The sequence below is a fragment of the Paramacrobiotus metropolitanus genome, unplaced genomic scaffold, assembly GCF_019649055.1.
Source record: "Paramacrobiotus metropolitanus isolate TYO unplaced genomic scaffold, Prichtersi_v1.0 Parri_scaffold0000015, whole genome shotgun sequence".
NCBI lineage: Eukaryota > Metazoa > Tardigrada > Eutardigrada > Parachela > Macrobiotidae > Paramacrobiotus > Paramacrobiotus metropolitanus.
In genome coordinates, this window is record NW_026570235.1 from 987,787 (window position 1) to 1,006,192 (window position 18,406).

At 42.0% G+C, this 18,406-nt stretch overlaps 3 protein-coding genes and 1 long non-coding RNA gene across 6 annotated transcripts; 2 read left to right on the forward strand and 2 right to left on the reverse strand.

Moving 5' to 3' along the window:
• Positions 1–237: 237 nt before the first annotated feature.
• Positions 238–5,256, reverse strand: LOC129584984 (enoyl-CoA hydratase, mitochondrial-like). The gene is made up of 9 exons (XM_055477455.1): positions 4,700–5,256; positions 2,821–3,005; positions 2,536–2,629; positions 2,201–2,441; positions 2,042–2,141; positions 1,473–1,577; positions 1,006–1,125; positions 873–940; positions 238–644 (listed from the first exon to the last, which is right to left on the reverse strand). Exons 1-9 carry the CDS (start codon positions 4,774–4,776, stop codon positions 582–584), a joined length of 1,053 nt encoding a protein of 350 aa, XP_055333430.1. The 5' UTR covers positions 4,777–5,256; the 3' UTR covers positions 238–581.
• A 364-nt stretch (positions 5,257–5,620) lies between these two features.
• On the forward strand, positions 5,621–11,387 carry LOC129584981 (cell surface glycoprotein 1-like). The gene is made up of 12 exons (XM_055477451.1): positions 5,621–5,882; positions 5,954–6,043; positions 6,869–6,964; positions 7,157–7,248; positions 7,314–7,494; positions 7,621–7,733; positions 8,736–8,884; positions 9,198–9,379; positions 9,441–9,531; positions 9,867–10,721; positions 10,897–10,943; positions 11,031–11,387. The coding sequence occupies exons 1-12, from the start codon at positions 5,817–5,819 to the stop codon at positions 11,145–11,147; spliced, it is 2,079 nt and encodes a 692-aa protein (XP_055333426.1). The 5' UTR covers positions 5,621–5,816; the 3' UTR covers positions 11,148–11,387.
• On the reverse strand, positions 7,238–17,480 carry LOC129584982 (neuroendocrine convertase 2-like). 3 transcript variants are annotated; one of them, XR_008689957.1, is made up of 15 exons: positions 16,906–17,480; positions 16,002–16,103; positions 15,792–15,926; positions 15,406–15,514; positions 15,027–15,064; positions 14,856–14,932; positions 14,625–14,713; positions 14,305–14,480; positions 13,465–13,778; positions 12,946–13,179; positions 12,640–12,804; positions 12,346–12,415; positions 11,549–12,211; positions 8,713–8,933; positions 7,238–7,754 (listed from the first exon to the last, which is right to left on the reverse strand). XR_008689957.1 is itself a non-coding variant. In XM_055477452.1 (13 exons), exons 1-13 carry the CDS (start codon positions 17,113–17,115, stop codon positions 12,008–12,010), a joined length of 1,923 nt encoding a protein of 640 aa, XP_055333427.1. In that variant the 5' UTR covers positions 17,116–17,480; the 3' UTR covers positions 11,523–12,007. The 3 variants fall into 3 exon arrangements, 1 of the variants encoding a protein (XP_055333427.1); XR_008689956.1 differs by having other exon boundaries at positions 7,239–7,754; positions 8,713–8,917; XM_055477452.1 differs by lacking the exons at positions 7,238–7,754; positions 8,713–8,933 and having other exon boundaries at positions 11,523–12,211.
• On the forward strand, positions 11,917–13,976 carry LOC129584985 (uncharacterized). The gene is made up of 4 exons (XR_008689959.1): positions 11,917–12,419; positions 12,663–12,792; positions 13,071–13,167; positions 13,442–13,976. It is a non-coding gene; the product is annotated as an uncharacterized LOC129584985 (long non-coding RNA).
• Positions 17,481–18,406: the final 926 nt, after the last annotated feature.

Sequence of the window (18,406 nt, forward strand, 5' to 3'; positions counted from 1 at the left end):
AAGCAGGGACCATCTCCATAAATCCATGCTGTACGTCAAATGTCACTCGGCTTCCGTATTTAATTGTATTTCCAAATTGCTGAATTGTCGCCCACATGATCTCAGTATACCATATGATCTACGTTTTGTCAGTAATATGGTACCTTTAATCAAATAATAAGCAAGCGAAAACCCGGCGTTTAAACAAATATAACTACAAAAATGTAATCATGTTGACTAGTTAAAGTACTGATCGCGGCTCCCTTCCAGGGATTTTCCGCATTCCCTAGTGACGCTGTACTTTCCACGCAGTGGATGGGATCTGACTCCGATCTTCACTGCATGCTCATTGCAAACTACAAAACATTGTGTAAAAATACTGTCGTATATTTGTTACATTTAAGGTCAACCTGTGCTATTTGGTTGAAATCGATTTTTGCTATCACCAGCATTTCACATATGTTTGCTAAAGATGTAAAACAAGTAAAAGAACATTCATCTCAACATCGGTAATTCCCAAATAGTAGATCTCCTGTTACATAGGTTTCATGGTCGTGATTTATCTTGAAACCTTGTTAATCACAAATTAAACCTTTTCAGGATCAGTCTTGAAATTTCGGCGGCCTTTTGGACACAAATGCTGTCATTCCTTCGTGAAAGTCTTTCTGCAAAAATGGTAACGCTGACTTCTGAAACACTTTAGAAGACAAAAAATGTAGGAGGTTGACCATGCAGTAACCACGCGCGCGTTACAAAGACATGCCGAAACTAATGTACAGCAACAACAAAAACAACTGTAACAGCTGTGACAACTTGCTTGGAGCTGTCTAGTTGCTTAACCAAAAGCAAATTTAAATAATTTCGATGAAATAAAAAAAGTTGTGCAGTCTAACCGTAGCTCGAGTGGCACAAGACAGTACACCTTCCAACAACAGCCCTTGCTTGAGCGAAGTTTCCTCAGCTGAAAATGATAACGGAGAAAACGTATAACCAGATCAAGCACAATGAAACGGCAGAAACTTTTACAAGCTTTAACGGCTTCTTTTGCCATAAGGACAGCGATTCGCGGCTTTTTCGCAATTTTTTCAGCTAGACTGATAGCTTCCGGGATGACACGCCCCGGGGGAAACACCTTGCTCACCAAACCTGTAAAACAGCACGGCTGTATTATTGAATCATAGTCAATCGATTCTAAATTCTATATCCCCCAAAAGACTTTGTCACTTTCCACCATTAAATTTAAAATGTATAGGACTGTGTACAATGTGCAGGATTTTTATGTAGAAGAAACATTTTGTACTCTGCGGTCAGACTCCTGCTAATGCCATATTTTTGCGACGTGAGACAAGCATTAAACCAAACGAGAACTTGTTCAAACTGGAAAAGAGTCACCCACCTATACACCTGTACACTACAAGGGGTTCAATCATTCGATCAAAGGAAATCAATCATATTAATCCGTAAAAACCTGAATATCGCTAGTCGTTAATTACCCCATGCTTCGGCTTCGCTGGCCGTTATACGTTGCCCAGTCAGGATCATTTCCATGGCTTTCGATTTGCCAACAGCTCTGGTCAATCGCTGCGTTCCTCCAGCGCCTGCACAGTTATCGAAAATCAAAAATAGAACAGCTTTCGAATGGTTATCTTCTCACCAACTTCATGCTTTTCTTATAAAAAAAAATCGGAGAGACTTTCTTACAGAAAAAAAAAAACAGAAAGAGTCTTTCCGATTTTTCAAAAAGAAAGATAAAGTCCGGTTTTGAATCTTATAAACATGTTTATTCCTCTTTCTCAAAGTGGAATAAATAATTTTCAGAAGCCTTAAAAACTGAAAGTGAACACCAAGAAAAGCTATACACGTCCTACTATTTTTACATTTCTGCCTACTGCCGAATCGTCGCTATTACAGTACATTATACAGGAATATGATTTCATTTCTTTATACCGTAGTTCCAAAATCTAAAAACAATTTTTACTTCTCTTTAACGTTCAATTCTACAAACAACTGCCCCGCAGTACCGTGCCGTATCTGTATGTCCATACAAAAATTCAACTCGTACCTGGAAGGGTTCCAATATTAATTTCAGGCTGTCCAAACTGAGCTCGTTCACCAGCATAAACAATATCACACATCATTATCGTTTCGGTTCCACCGCCGACCTAAAAAAACCCCCGTGAAAACGTAGGAAAGTTTAGGTTACCTAAATCAAATTTTTTACGCAGTAACCATTGACGGCAGCTATAATGGGCTTTCGGAATGTGTACAGTTTATCCCAGAACGCGCTAAAGTCGCCCTGAAAGGTGCGGAAAAAGCGCAGGAATGACATTCCTTCCATCTGCGTGATGTCAGCGCCAACGGTGAAAATCCGCTCGCCCCCCGTGTACACTACCGCGCCGATGTTGTCATCGTTTTCAAAAATTTCCAAAGCACGATGTAGTTCTTTCGACGTCTCGTACGAACTGAAAAAGAACGCACCGGAGTATTCCGAGCAGGTGGAACCCGAATTACCGCTGCTTAAATCAAGTTACAGTAGAGTATAGATGCCTGCTTTACATAGCATTGTGCTGCTTTGGACGGTTTAGCTGGATGTAGCCAACATTCTGCTCGCTGCCTTTCCTACACACAATAACGTTCTGGAATGACGTGTCTGCAAGAAGAACCCAGGTTTGAGTGCTGTCAAAAGCGAAAAAAATAATAAAGTATTCGTAATTTCGCATGCAGCTGCAGCTCACCAGCATTCTCATGCTCTTTCGGCTGCAGTGTCTGATTCGCAGAACTTGCAAAATAAGAGCGGTGTCTAATAAAGTATTCGTAATTTCGCATGCAGCTGCAGCTCACCAGCATTCTCATGCTCTTTCGGCTGCAGTGTCTGATTCGCAGAACTTGCAAAATAAGCACAGCGGTGTCTGGCGGTAAACAGTGATGGAAATCCATCTGCCACGCATTTCCCGATCCCGCGTAGCAGGAATGAATTAATTCCCGGGATCATTTTCCGAACAACGAGCAATAAAAGGAAACAATTTCTGCAGAATATTTTGTTTGTGCCTGTACTATACGGTAAAAAATTTAAAATTTCAACTGTATGGACAGCTGATCCCTCCTAAGTGACTGCCAGCCGCGGGAAATCCGTATTCTACTATTCACTTTTTAGTTTTTACTTACGAAAAGCGGGATTCTTTCTGTGGAGATTCCAGAAGGGGATCAGGTAAAACACGGTATTAAACTAATAACTACTGTACTTATAAAAGTACTCATACTAAAGAAATACTGCAATATATAAATATTACGGCAACATTTCTTGGATTCAAATTCGATTTCTGAAACGCTACTGTACAGTCTGTTCTCGTACTCGTATTTGTACAGACAAATTTTTAGAGAAAACTTGTGACTTTTCTACCCCAGATCTGGATTAAAGCAATTCGTAGAAAAAAACTTTAATTAAGTTTAATAGTTAATTTTTGTGCCTAGTGGCTACTTCGTATCGTATCGCACTGTATTTCTAAAGGCTTTCGAAAGTAAAGTTAGCTGATTGTCAATTTCGTTCCTTCTGAATACTCTCAGCTTGCGAGTAATTCCGTATGTCCAGAACTGTTTATCATTAATTTTCATGATGTCGAAAAGAAAAGTACAGGTTAGCAAAGTACACGCGAATGTTCTCTTCTGCGGTGTGCAAATCTGAAAGTACAGAGTCGGTGGACATTATTAATTTAAAAACACCGTGCAGCTCAAATTACTGTATTGTCGAGTCAACTTGCCACCTTTTCTTACAGCGAGTTGTATGCTAATCGGATACGACTCACTGTAAAAAAAGGTGGCAAGTTGACTCGACAATACAGTAATTATACGAAATGGCTGTGCGCCCCGACAAACCGGGCGCATAGAATTTAGCTATGCGCCCCGGACTCTCTATGCGCCCCCGGGCGCATAGAATTTAGCTAGCTAATCTCAGGACACTTAATAGGTACGTTTTCGTTCAGTTAATCGCCTTTTTATCGGCTGGTTTATTGAAAAAATTTCCAAAACATCACAGAATCAATCTGACAGATCCTGATTTTCAGTAGTTTTATAGTAAGCAAATAAGCAACACTGGTTTGTCCGTCATGTGCGTAACAACGGCTACAGGCCATCTAAGACGACACGGAAGTCTACTGATTACTATGCATTTGGAAAGCGCCTGTTGCCTAAAGTCTGGATGCATTCTGGTATATGACATCATCAAACAATATAGCGTATTCTACAACACGACGGGAAATAAGTGGCTAAATACATAAAAGAAGCCAAACAAAGTAAAAGCGTCAGAAAATTAGAAAATCGCCGATATTTCTGGCGATTTTCTGCGCCCGGAAATTCGGGGCGTATAGCTAAATTCTATGCGCCCGGTTGTCGAGGCGCATAGCAGTCACCTTAATTATATTGCCCAATACAATTAAGCTAGATTGAGGCAATTTAAATAGCAACGAAAATATATTAGCGTAGAAGTAGTGAAACCGGATTGGAGTAACTCCGAACCAAAATACTGCTTTGAAGTCGTGTTGCATAACGTGCCATTGTACAAGTTCTGTAGTGGCATTCAAGTATATGCTTCCCGTGTATTCAGGTCAGTTCCGTAGACTGATACTGGACTTGTTAGCAAATACTTACGCAAAGCGAGCTATCAACACTTATACCTGCGCGCAAGAAAGTGTTTTGAAGCGATATCATGGGGCTTACGACTTACGAGAAAAGATTCGTCAAGAAGGGAAGGAGTAGATGGATGTCCGTACAGATGCTGCAAGGTTGTATTACACGCTCCATAGACCGAGTTAAAAAATACGCATTACGTCAGAGATTACACGCCTTGCCATATTTAGCCCGAGCAGCCCATCAGCCATCGGAACGAAAATAGCCGAAAAATCCCACAGAACCTACAGTGCGCACGGTATGTTTTGAACTCGACCGGAAGCGCACACGTCGGCTAATGCCAACTTGCCCATGTTGTTGGCCATGCGTATGTGTACCGTATTATACCGTCAGCTTGTCTGTACATATGTCGGGATGTATAAGCATAGCACGCTCAAGGACATAAGTATTGGCGCGTCGAGAGATTGCTTACAAGTTCTGGTAAATTGTTTATCGCAGGCTGAAAGGGCATATGCAATATGCATTATGTACAGATAACAGTATACAAAAACAGGAAAAAATCGTTGCGGCTAGTTTAAATAATAGCAAAAATTCACAGAATGAAAAACTGATGCCTCAAACACGGGGGAATTGAAGATAACAAACTTGCCTTCACAAAACCACAGGACACACCTTTACATATGAAGATCATGCTACGGCAGCTATAATTAAGGGGTGCTTCTAATTAGAATGAATTTCGGTTATGTATGCAAGAAAAACGGCTCAAGAACACACAATTTCTGTGCGATTTAGTTAATTTTTTAAAGAAAGACTTTGCGTCTAGGAACAGTTTATTTTAAGAGCATTACTATAAATCAAAGCCGCCAAACTTACAGACACTCGGGAGCTGGGAGTGAACACTGGAATGTGGTTGTGCATGTGTCAGCGGAACCGTGAACAACGTCATTAAATACCTCCCACACCATTGGTGGGTATTTTTCACATGCTTGCGTTAATGGAAAGTTTGTTTGCTTAACCAAATTCTAAACGGCCGGGTTGGTCCCACAAGAGTCATTGCAACCGCTTTTATTTCAAGTAGTTTGTGGCGAAACCTGAATGAGATTGTTCTAAAATATATACTCTCAAATTTCTGCGACAGGGAAGAAAAGCCACATTTGAATTATATAGCCTTGTGCATATCCTTACGGTTTCCCGGAACATCGCTTAACGCAGTCATGGATCCGGAGATTCGCTACGGGCGGGCGTATGTGCCCCGTTCAACGTATTCGTACATAACAACGGTACAACAAAAGGCGTTGTCTCAGCCAAACGCATATGTATAACTTACCGTACTTCTGCCTTTTATCAACAGACAAATCTTGACCGGAAGTCAAAAAATCGAGGTTACTCACAACCTCCGACGGACCGCGACTGGAATCCAACCACGACATACTGGATGCCGGTAAGGCTTTGTATTGGTGTGGGCGTCTCGGTTTTACCCGCTTGCTCCGTAGTCCGTACAGTACTTATTCCCGAAATTTCTTTTTGGGTGGTCGTTTTCATTCTTGTGGACAATACGCGTGTGCGGTGTGCCTATTGCTACAGCTAGAACTGCAGCTTTTTTAAGAGCCATTGCTGTAATAGCTTTAATTAACAGAACTTCGGCTTGCTACCTAATTTGAAAATTATAGCAAATAAGCAAAGCAACACATTTTTAGCAAATCCTGCTTATGAGACTGCAATGGGCAAAGCCCTGGTTTTCCGATTGTGCTACAAAACTTTGTATTACAAAACTTAGCGCTTTTACGTGGTGTAGCTTCATATCCGAGGATTAACAGGGCATAAATACCAAGTTTGTTTTACAAATAGCAAAACCTTTAGCAACAACAAGCTCGCAGTATAATGTGTAAATCATAATGGGTGTTCAATATGCGGGTTATCATTATTTTATTCTTGTGATTTAGAAGGTGTACTTAACATTTTTACAAAAATCATTCAGAAATTGTCTAGATTAACGCAGTGCGGGATGCATATCTGTAGATGCATATCGGATCTTGTCAGTGTTCTAAACATCTGGGCCCGTGACATAACACGCGTGCAGCATACCACAAAATGAGTGTCATCTAAACGTTCGTTTTCTCCCAGCAGCTAAAAATATATCAACCAAAAGCGCTTTTTGCCTTCGACCTTTAAAAACTGTCTGACATTTTATGGTGTGCCCATAGAAAAGTTGCAAATTTTCCAAATCTGTCATAAACTCTTGGGACTGATTGGCGGCTGTTTACAGAAGCGAGACTGGTATTATGGCGCATACGAAGATTTGTACGCTCCATCAAGCAGTTTAAAGTCAAGGCTGGCGTCGAAAGATACCAACATCAGCCGGGTAAGCCTTTCCCACATCGTTGGAACGTTAAGGGAAACGCAAGTGCAATATCATAGCACAATAAATAAATGCAATTGTACTAAAAATAGTTACATAATATTGCGTATCTGTTGATACATAAACTATATACTTAGTGGTTAACATGAATGAGAAGATATAAAATGTGTTGTAATAATAGCTCTTGTGCTGTAGAAACGTTTGGTGGACGATATCCACTATGAATTGAACCGTTTTCGTCCGCCGCATCTTGCCTCAGACGGCCAGTTTCCCAGCAGAAAAATGCGGTAACCTTTTTTGGCTGACATGCTTTGTATATCGCAGTGGGAATTACAACTCGATTTTATTCCAGGGATGCTAAAGCCGATACGTGGCAGGATAGGCTGGACATGTACTATCCGGCAACTAACGGAAGACCCTATGTGTCTGATTACGTTAAGGATAATTTTTCCAACGCGCGACTGAGTCGCCGATCGCGCTGGAACAATGAAGCGCTGAACGATCTGCACTACGATTATGACGTACTGCACCGGGTACACAAATTTTAACGGTCATAAGTCGTACTAATCCAGAGGTTGCAGCCAGTACGTTGCTGTTAATTCTGTTCTGGTTCCGTGACCGTGACCTTTGCATTTCCGTATAATGTTCGACGTTTTTAGGGACGCTTGAACGATCATCCGGGCCTTCCGCGCCGATCGCCCTACGGACCGATCAGTGTGCAGCCCAGTTTGTATGAGGAAGTAAAGGACTATCTGTTTCCTTCGCATCGTCCGTAAGTGGATCCCTGTGTGTCCTAAACAGTCAACAGTGTCTGTAGCACGATCACCGCAAATGTTCTCTCTTGTTCCTTGTTCCCATCGCATACCTACCACAATGAATGAACTGTGTTTTTGGTATTTGACTTCACCATCAGGTTTACCCAGCGTTGGCCCTTCATTTTCACCATCTATGATCCCAACGAATACCATACATACGCTTAATGTACGCGCGGCTTTGTTATATTTTCCCATTGTTGTGTACCATGGTTAAGTGTGGAATGTTTGTCCTGCCTGTGCATGTCTAATTGTTAGCCATCAGGTTCTGTGTGCTCGTTCAGTCGTAGGTCTTGTGTTCGAAGGCCCAAAACTTTTGTCGTGTGATGTTCAGTAATCAGCAATCAGCTGCCTTTCTGCTGCCCCAATAAATAATCGTATTTAACCAGTTTAGTTCTGCGATGCATCATAAAAACTAAGTGAGCAAAATCGACAATCAGTAAAATACGAAATTAACATATAATACATAAAGATAAAAAATAACATTAACATTGAGACATAATATTTGCACCAGATTATTGTTACTGATTTATCTGCAAGAAACACCTCAGTTTGTAACCCGTAACCGTGATTGACCGGTATCCAAGAATTTTGTTGCACACCCGCTACTAATCGTCCCCAACAAAAGCCCTCGAACTACGATTCTCGTTTGATCATACTGAACCTGAAAAAACGTAAGAGTGATCGTGGTCGTGGCACTCTTGATCAATCTCCTCCAACATGAACGGACAAAAGTAAAGGAAACTGCACGCACGACCTTGTATTGCTGTTACACTATGCAAGTGATCTCCACCCAGACACAGCACACATGCGCTTGTTAAGGACTGCCCAGTCGGGTGTATAATGTGCGGTGCTATGAAGGATGAATTCAGTTCGTCACGGACGAGCTGGCCGTTTGTTGTGGTAATTATTGAGTAGATTATTTGGCGATATTCTTACGTGAATGTTTTTCTTTCCCTTAGGCGGCCGCGGAAGCCCATTAAAGGGCTATCCTATTTGGATTCGCATGAAGACTGGGTCAAGACGTCACCGTTCGATTTCCAGGTGCCGGACAGATATTTTGGTGCTCCGTCACCGTCGACACGCAGCTATAGCACTGGTCGTCCAAGCTGTACGTAAAATGCTCAGTCCATATCAGAAAATCCTACAAGAAATAATACCTAAAAAATACAAATTATAAAATCAGTATCTGGCTAATCTTTTTACATAATAATACAAGATTATTGGACACAGTATCTGAAGATTGCCATTATTTGCTCGTCTAGGCAAGAAAATGACATAAAATGAAATTCAAAATATTATGATCAAAGAAGACAAATTTAATATACAGTACTAAAAAAATTCAAATCCTTAAACAATAGACCCAAAAGAGACAAAAACACATCTGCAAAATCATAATTTTATTAAGTTTTTGTCATTTTTAGCGTATGGCTACTCGTCACCGAGCCCAGGCTATCGAGGACGGTCGTTCAGTCCGACAAAGAAATACAGTTACAAGACACGCGAGCCAGCATCGGTCGACCGAACACCAACACCAGCGTACTCGGCTCCGGAACGTAAACCGTACCGCTCCGAACCGGAAGAACCAGCCAAACCCAGAACCCCGGTAATTCGTTTTAGTGGCTTTTATGGGATCTTTGCTTTTACCGTGCTCCGCTTCCTTACAGAGGGTTACATCGTTCGCAGAAGAACCGGTTTCCGAAAGGCCGAGAGCACGTGAATCACGGCCGACCCGAGAACCTTCTCCACCGGCACGAGGTGAGCTTTAGACTGTTTCCAGAAATCTTGACACAGGCCAGTATTATTGAAATATCATTTAAAATTATCCTAATAAATTAAATTCGAAGAATGCTATTATGATAGCTGTTTCCATGTTTTTCCTTCTACATACGTATTGACAGCTGTATCTGCAAGCTGCATAGCGCGTGAATTTCGTAGCTAGCAGTTGCAGGGTCACTTGCAATACATAACGATTTTAAACATGTTGTATACTTACAGTTATACATAATCGTTCTCGCTTAGCCAGCGAAACAAAAATTTTTTTCGTATCGCATAGAAATTTTCGGCGGTTTTAATTTGTCTTTTTGCAACAGAATCACGACGTAAACCGGTGGAAGAAGAGCCAGAAGAACGACCAAGCCGACCGGAACGTGCTGCACCCCGACCAGAACCAGAAGAACCGAGCCTGGAGAAACGTCGAATTCCTCCGCTCGAGCCACAAAAATCGGTGGAGGGACAGAAAACTCCCAAACGCCCATCTTTGGCCGAAGAGCCGCCAGCCACTCCCAGATCGCCCCGCCGATTCGCCGATGAAGAGCCCAAATCACCCGTGGTCAAGTCGCCTCGACGGTCAGTGACCGATGAACCACCAGCTCCATCGCCTCGCGCGTCCGTCAGTGAGCAGCCCTCAAAACCGTCAACTCCACGGCGGTCGCTGGCGGAAGAACCGACACCTCGCGCCTCCGTCACGTCGGCAAAATCCCCCAAACCATCTGTCGCCGAAGAACCAGAAGAAGAACGGGAACCCTCCCCGGCGCCCGAAGAAGAACCTGAACAAGTCTTTGAGGAACCCGAACCCGAGCCGGAACCGGAACCAGAACCGGTAGAGGAAGAACCGGTGGAAGAAGCGGAGCCTGAACCCGAACCGGAACCGGAGCCAGAAGCTGAACCCGAACCTGAACCGGAACCCGAGGAAGAGGCCCCGGCGGAAGAGGAACCAGTTGAAGAACGCGAGGCATCGCCTGTGCAGGAAGAAGAGGTAGAGCCGGTGGAAGAAGAAGAGCAGCCCGCGGAAGCTGCCGAACCGGAGCAAACAGAGGAAGAATTCGAATGGCAGACTGAGGAAGAAGTCGGCGGCCGAAAGGTCACTACGACCACCACGACTAAAACAACCACAGAGACGACGTATGAAGAGGAAGTAGTGGAGGAATATGAAGAAGAGGTTACAGGTAATTTGTGCAAGCTTTAATTAATAGAACATGACATGCTCCCGTAAAAAAATCCATTTTAAACAATGGCATGCGCCAGTAATCTGGTGTATTTCCGGTTGGATAGTCTGTCCCAGTCAATTGTGTAATTTGAAAAGCTGTTTGCCTAGAATATTATATGTTATACTTTTTGTAGAAGAGCGCGAGTTTATCGAAGAAAACGGAACTGGTGACGCCCTCGAAGTAGGTTTCGTTTTTCTTGATTGTTCACATATGTTTATTTTTTACAATTCACATATTCTTGTACGATGAAACCATATTTTTAAACAGTACGAAGAAGAGGAGGAAGAGAACATCCCACCTGTGACAAAAAAGAAGCGATGGAGTGATGAAGATATCGGTGATGTCAATGGATCCGAAGAAGCCGTAGAAGAAGAGGAAGAGTAGCTTACTTATAACCCGAGAGAGTGCTCATAATTATTATGTCCGTGAACTTGCCAGTTATTATGCATAATTATACCAATACGTAACTAATAACCGTAATTTGCTAAATATTTTAGCCCTTCAGAAGCTCTACTTAACGTTTTTCGTTAATGCGCTATCCGATCATTATATAATTCGAATTGGAGCATCATGTTCATGTGAGGATACAGGTGTCCGCTGTTTTGTCTTAAACTGCAATTTGTCCCTATCATCACACTCCCAAAACCATCCCTCATATTAATCATATGTCTGCACTATACTGGTCTAGCATGTATATATTACAACGGTCTATCTGTATATTAGCATACAATTAGCAGCAGCGATTCTGTTTTCATCCCGCACATACTGCTGCATACTTTACTTACATAGTACAATTAATCTCGATTTGAAGTCAGTTCAGGCGATGTTGCCGATCTACCCATAATGCATAACAGCTCAGTTGATAAGATGGAAAGTCAGTTCCAAATCAAAACCAGATGCCTTCATGATCTTATATGCATGCAGCCACGAAAGAAAGACTAATAAAATAAGTAAACTCTTGTAACAAAAAAAATCTAGCAGATGCAAAGGTCAACAGAGAACCGGAAATGAACTCAAAAAAGCCGATATAAAACTCTGGAATTAGGCAAGCCGAATGGTTTTTTGATCTGGTGGATTTAATTTAGCGCTAATGTCGACGTGTGCTTTTGGAATGGAGTGCTGTAATGATGATAAAACAGTATGCAAGTAATCCGTTGGAAATTAGCAGCGAGGTCACATTGTGAATGTGCTTTCCCGGATGGGCGATCTATGTACGGCGTGTACATCTGATGCTCAGCAACCACTCAACGGCGATCCTCGTGAGCTTTCTTAACAATAGCCAATTTAGAATGAGGATCAGCCACAGCTAGATCTTTGTATGGCGCTTCACGGGTGCCGTGCAACAATAGATCCCATTCCTTGATGAAGCCAGTCTGTGTGTTTGGGCTGTTGAATTTGATTTCCAGCTTCCAGCGCCCCCGTGGATTTTCACCCCACGTATGAGTTGTCTACGTAATATTAAAAACGATGAGCGAATATTATTTCGATAACGCTATGACCTTTTAAATGGTCAGTTGGGCCGTTGGAGCAATCCATATTATCCAAAGAAATATCGAAAACTTTACAAAATGAAAGTATGTACCATAAATGGCCATTTGGCAAATCCGTCCGTGTGATCGTCATCGTTCGGTCTGCGACTGAGGATCATCGACCTTGGTAAGCAAATTGCCAGAATTGAACAAACCGTGCAAAATGCAGTATCGTATAAAGAATAATTAATCCTGCGTCAATGCTACGGCGTACAGTGCAATAGTACTATCTCTCACACTGTGACCTTTGGATTTTCATTTCGAGCCATGTTAAATAATGGCCAAACGCGCGGGCAACTACTGAGATATACAAATAATTACTAATTATCAAAATAAAAAAACCTTACCGTGTGCCCATTGGTGAAACCAGATGCATTATCACTTCACCCCGTCTGGAGCTATTCAGCGTAATGACAGCCTGCACATGCTCCAGATAGTCGACTTGGTTTTCCGTGCCCCGACAGGCGTGGGTATCGATGAAGAGCGTCAGGGATCCGTTGGTAGGTATCGATCTGTGTGAATGTTACAGACCAACATGGTTGAGACATGATCTATGTAAATACCGGAAATATGCCGGCTATTTTTCATGTATGGGCTTGGTCGGCAATAACCGTATAATAATGCGTTATTTATGCATTATATGTATGACTTACAAGGTTTTGTTGACTTTACCGCCATCACAATGGTAACGCTGGGGCACGGTAATCCAGTCCTTGGCCATAGCTACCATTGCACCGGCATCCAGAACTCCATAACCAAATAAATGATTGAATTCCAGACCCACACCGTTCATCTGCCACTTGAAATAGCCTTTGCCATCATACAGCGAGTTCCGCTTTGACGTCAACACAGTGAGATGTTGGATGTCCCGCCAGGTTAAATTTCGGCTGCAATGTGACGTCGTGAAATATATATGCATAGGCGCTATACTTGTGACAATTAATTATTCCACATTTCATCTTGAGAATGTGAAAAATGAAATCCGTGAGAATGCGAATATCTGAATACGTAATAATGCAATATATGGGATACCGTATGAGAATCTTCAATAACTATAACGCGTGCTGATCATGTCAGAATTGACGTTGGTGTTCGTTCAGTAATTCTACAGATCAAGTCTTAATCATAAAAAACTCTGTAATGCTGCAGGTGCCGCAGTAATAAAACCTTACTTGACTTCGAGAGCCAAAGCAAAAACACCAGCTGCTTCCGGTGCCGCTGCGGAAGTGCCGGAATGGGTCTTGGTGCAGCGGCCATAGAGATCGGTTGTGGCGACACCGGTCTTCGGGTCACCTCCGCCGTTGCTGAACGTCGACGCTAAGGTGGATGTGCAGGATTCGTCGTAATGGGCATTTTGCCCATTATTAATAGCTGAATTAATAGAGATGGTCCACATGCTGGCAGCATATCCGTCACAATTACAATCATCATCTTCGCCGCCATCGCCAGAGGCCCACACATAAATGTTACCCAGCCCGTTCCTTCCCTGCAAAAGCCGACTTGTGATGTACAGTTAATTAATTCCCCAAAATAAGTCGTAAAAAAAGAGCTTTGCGATAATTTCGTTTGGCTTGATAACAATTAAATGGAAACATAAATAACTTTGTATTAGTGATTTATATTGTCTATCGCGAACTTTTGGTGGAGAATAATGATCGCGTATGATGGTACGCAAGGAGGGTGACCTTTTGGTGTTCTTATTAAGTGGTAGCGTAGTAGCGTTTTTAAAGTAACAGAAGCCTGTCTGACAGCATAAGGCATTATACAGAAGTTTAAATTAACCCTTGAATGATTAAATAATTGCTTATTAATAAAGGCATAACAGTTAAGCCTAGTGACTTAGACTACTGTAATTCTCAAATAAATTGTTGCAGGCTGTGTCTGATTAATTAGCTGCAATACTTTAGATCGGCTGAAAGCGCATAATGCAGAACTTTGGCGATGAGTTATTATGTGGTGACGATCGATACGTTTGCGTTTTAATTTACGACACAACTAGATGACATTCATACTTCGTTGACTCCTTTGACAATTGCGCGCATTGTGGCATTACGCGGCCCGTCCACCGTCTTTCCGTCATCGGTGGGACCCCAGCTTGCGCTGTAAATGTCGATGAGATTGGGTTCATGGCCCATGGAATTGGCCTCAATCAAGTCGGTCATATAGGGCTGATCGAGCATCCTAATGCCTGTTGTGCAGAGACAATCATACCACCGGAATTAATCAGAGCCACAATCTGGCCGCAGCACAGTGCAGCACACATATACAGCCGTATGCGGCGTAAGACCAGCACCGGCATCCCGAAAACAGGAAGTCAGCTACATTTACGCACCAGCAACTTTACTGTCGTACGCCACACCCACACCGCATACTCCATTATCCCGCGCAGCCGCCACTTCCCCGGCACAGCGCGTTCCATGGCTGCACGGAGAGAAAAGGGAGAATTATTGATTTACTGCGAGCTGGCTGGTATCCGTATATACTGGTATATATAAGAAGTGCTTGACAAATACATTAAAGGTTTCAAATACGGAAACATATGGTGGTTTAATGCGCGGTTTACCTGTTGAACCAGTCATCAGTGTAGCGGGGATACGGAAATGGATCATTACTGCTGAAGTCATAGCTGGCCTTTGCATTCTGCAAAATGTTAAAAGATTTTGATTAGCAGTTACGCCAACCGTGTATATGTCGCGTGGTTGTTGATTCCACGAAAAATGCTTGTTTGTCTTACATAGTTGAATTTTAGATCGGGATGAAGATAATCGATTCCTGAAAACGCGTAATAGCAGACGTTAATGATAATGTTCAATTTCGTTACGTATGCACATCCATTATGGATTATAAACATTCCCATTTTTCTACTTAGAGAATGCGAAGAAGCCCACGCTCACAGAACAAACACACACCAGAAAATTATTCTAATCAAAATAAATGTGGGCAAACGGTAAATAACAAAATATCTCATAATGGCAATAAGTAAGTCATCAGATGTTTGCATTTTCTTTGCTTAATGCAAGCAGATTGTATGGTGACTGATGCCAACAATATGGCGCATAATTCCGACAGCGCATATTTGTTACATGTACAGAGTACGTAATTATTTTACCTACCATCATCCATAATTGCTGTAGTGATATTCTTCCCTGTGGCACCCTGTGCCCAAGCAGCTTCCACATTGAGATCCAAGCGTGGTTTACCACCGAGACTGCCGTCATTTTTCTAGAATGTGTAATATATGTAATAACGGTAGAAGAGACTTTACGTAATTACATTACGAGAAAAACGCGAGGAACGCTTCCAATTGTTAAGTAGCTTAAGATCCGATGTCAGAGTAATAATCCATTTGCAAATGTATATGTCAGAAACAGGCTTGCACCCGCTGGTTACACTTGTGAAAAGGCGTTAACAAAATTCTTCCGACTAGTTTTGTAAAACGTGCGTCTGCAGCATTCGTATTTCATTTTTAAAAACAAGTACAGTAATAAGCTCGACTTACCAAATACCATTGGAACTGGAAATAAGGATCGGTTGGCTCTGCGGATTTGTCGAGTGCAACCTGACCTTTATGTATAAGAGGTCCATATCCGCGCTTAGAACGTTTAAATCCAGGTTGTTGAGCCACTAGTTTTATCTATAAAATCACAACAATACGATAGTTTCCTCTATCATATCGACGTGCTTATGGTTATTTAGATGCGGACTATACCTTTTCGTTGCTTTTCAGGTTTCGATGATGAGGAATACTGCGCTTGGATCTTGCCGGCAGCCCGCGGTGAATGAAGTGGTATTCCCGTTTGGATCTCATCAGCTGTCAAATGCAATTGAAGAATAGTGTCAATTAATTATGCAAGCAGCGAGACGATTATGTCTATGTGATACCGGAAGTTGCGTCAAATACGCGTTCTAGGAAACAATTTGCAGTTTTGACCTTCATTAACAGCTGTCTTTTATTGGTCAAGTGACGAAGTCCCAATGAATTCTAATTTGCCAGCATTAAATTTTATGAAATTACTTGTAATAATATCAACCTGTTTAAAACACGTAAAACGGAAACCGGAGTAGTTTTCTGCATTCTGCACCATTTACTGTTTAGTAATAAGTAAAGGAATCATCCAACGATAAATGAGAATAATTGATGGTTTGTCGAGTTGTCATGCTATGAAAAGTCACAATCGAAAACCAGAAACTCAGTTTTTCGGTTTACTGGTTTTTTTTCTTTTTTCGTTTTACTGGTTTAATTTACTGGTTTTTTTTAATGATAGCTCACTCTATCTATTATTAAAATTATTAAAATAGATAGACCTATTATTAAAATCCATAACGTACAGTCTAACTCTTCAAAAAACCAATAAACCGCAAATTAGAGTGAGATTAGGAAAGATGCTTTGACGAATTCATCACGTTATAGATACTGAATTTACTTCCATAACTGAAAACATTCCATCACTGCGATTGGTTTACGGTCTATTGAATTATCCTGTATGAACTTGCACAATTAGCAGAACGCAGTACCAATATGTGGACAGCATGAATTATGAGCGAACAACAACAAGAATTGTACTTCTGGCTACTTTCGTGTGCCATATGGACACCTCCGCAACCCGCCTTACCGGTCCCGCGTTCTCAAAACCATGTTCCCGAGCAATCTTGTCCGCTTCACTTTTACTGACGTCATCATGGAACTCCACCAGAAAGGAATTGGTGAAGACGCGCGTAGCACTAGCTGGTGCGGGTATCAAGACGATTATTATGCCACAACTAACTAATATCCCGGCAAATACAGCAATATTATTCATTCGACAACATCGTGGAACCGACATGCTATCCCTTCGAGGGTGACCTTTGAGTATATATATACCAGCAATTAGCACAAACTTATTAATGTGCAAAACACTGGGCTAATTTAGGTGTAAACTGGCGCCGTAGTATATTACTGACAATGCATAAACTAGACGCTAATATAAGGATAAGACCGACATCACACCATATGACTACAATAACACGAAATAACGGAGTTAAACGGAAACCTAGGTTTTAGACAAAACGGTGCTCGCTGCTCTCCAATATACGAGCGCGTGACGATAATAGGATATTGAAAAGGCTTTCAGTCTTCTCCTCTCTTTCGCTCTCTATCTTGCTGGTATTATCCTGCTCCAAAGCGAACCTTTCCGCAAAAATACTCGCGCACAACAGGATAGGATGTTAATCATAGGCAGAGCAAGGCTCTTCCCACTCGCTGGCACGAGCAGTGACGTAAGTCGCATTGATCGTCCAACAGTACGGCAGCTAAGTATTGTACAATGTAGAAACATACAATCCTTATGCCGTTACGTATCTGTACACCGGACCCGGTATCCAGCGTTCGTTCCTGTGCGTATATACCGTTTGATGCCAAGGATTTGCCAGCGCGTCAATCGATGTTGAGTCCTATGCTGCGTGCAGCAAAATACCGTGATGGGAATAGAATGGCGCACCATATGCAGCGGTTAGGGGAAGCCATTTGCAGACAGAAAACACACTTTTTCGCATGAACATCATGCACCATATGGGATCGCAGCGATGACGATTTGAGCGAAAGCTGGTATTTTGAAAACGTTGCCAGTAATAATACAAGTTTGTGAAAAATACATCAACTTTATTACAATAGGCTAATAATATATGCGGGCGGTTTGATTTTCAGAAGTTACAAGCCGAAACAGCTGTACGTAATCACTTACAGGTTTTTAATGCACGTTACGGCATTTTGCGCTTCTTGGATTGTCTATTGAGGCCATGGGATCGCAAACTCTGAAAGCAAACGCCGTGTGGTGGGCGTGCTGGATGCAGAAATAAGCTTATATTACATGTTCCGATTACGGAAGCGAAAATAAGGGTGCGATTGTTTGTTATGGTGTCGGCAACTAACCTTGTTTCTTAACCGCATAGTAAATTAATAACGGCAAGTCCTTGGCTTATTAGCAGAATCACGCATCTACATAAATAAGCGCTCGAGATATTCAAAACCTGGGACACACTCGGAAACAGTTCGATCCTGGTGAAGTAGGTTAATGAAGGATAAAGGACGCCAACAAAATATCCTGATACTGCAGGCGGAAAGAGTTGATTTTAGAT

What these genes read in the sequence shown, in the direction of transcription:
- LOC129584984 (XM_055477455.1), bottom strand. Translation starts at nt 4,776, where the DNA reads ATGGAGCGTGTAATACAACCTTGCAGCATCTGTACGGACATCCATCTA. An exon ending in CCAAAGCAGCACAATGCTAT is followed by an intron (nt 2,442 to 2,535) that starts GTAAAGCAGGCA and finishes GTTCTTTTTCAG; the next exon opens with TTCGTACGAGACGTCGAAAG. An exon ending in TAATATTGGAACCCTTCCAG is followed by an intron (nt 1,578 to 2,041) that starts GTACGAGTTGAA and finishes ATAACTGTGCAG; the next exon opens with GCGCTGGAGGAACGCAGCGA.
- LOC129584981 (XM_055477451.1), top strand. Translation starts at nt 5,817, where the DNA reads ATGGATCCGGAGATTCGCTACGGGCGGGCGTATGTGCCCCGTTCAACG. An exon ending in TAGCACTGGTCGTCCAAGCT is followed by an intron (nt 8,885 to 9,197) that starts GTACGTAAAATG and finishes TGTCATTTTTAG; the next exon opens with CGTATGGCTACTCGTCACCG. An exon ending in ATATGAAGAAGAGGTTACAG is followed by an intron (nt 10,722 to 10,896) that starts GTAATTTGTGCA and finishes TACTTTTTGTAG; the next exon opens with AAGAGCGCGAGTTTATCGAA.
- LOC129584982 (XM_055477452.1), bottom strand. Translation starts at nt 17,115, where the DNA reads ATGTCGGTTCCACGATGTTGTCGAATGAATAATATTGCTGTATTTGCC. An exon ending in ACCTGAAAAGCAACGAAAAG is followed by an intron (nt 15,927 to 16,001) that starts GTATAGTCCGCA and finishes GTGATTTTATAG; the next exon opens with ATAAAACTAGTGGCTCAACA. An exon ending in TTGCCAAATGGCCATTTATG is followed by an intron (nt 12,212 to 12,345) that starts GTACATACTTTC and finishes AATATTACGTAG; the next exon opens with ACAACTCATACGTGGGGTGA.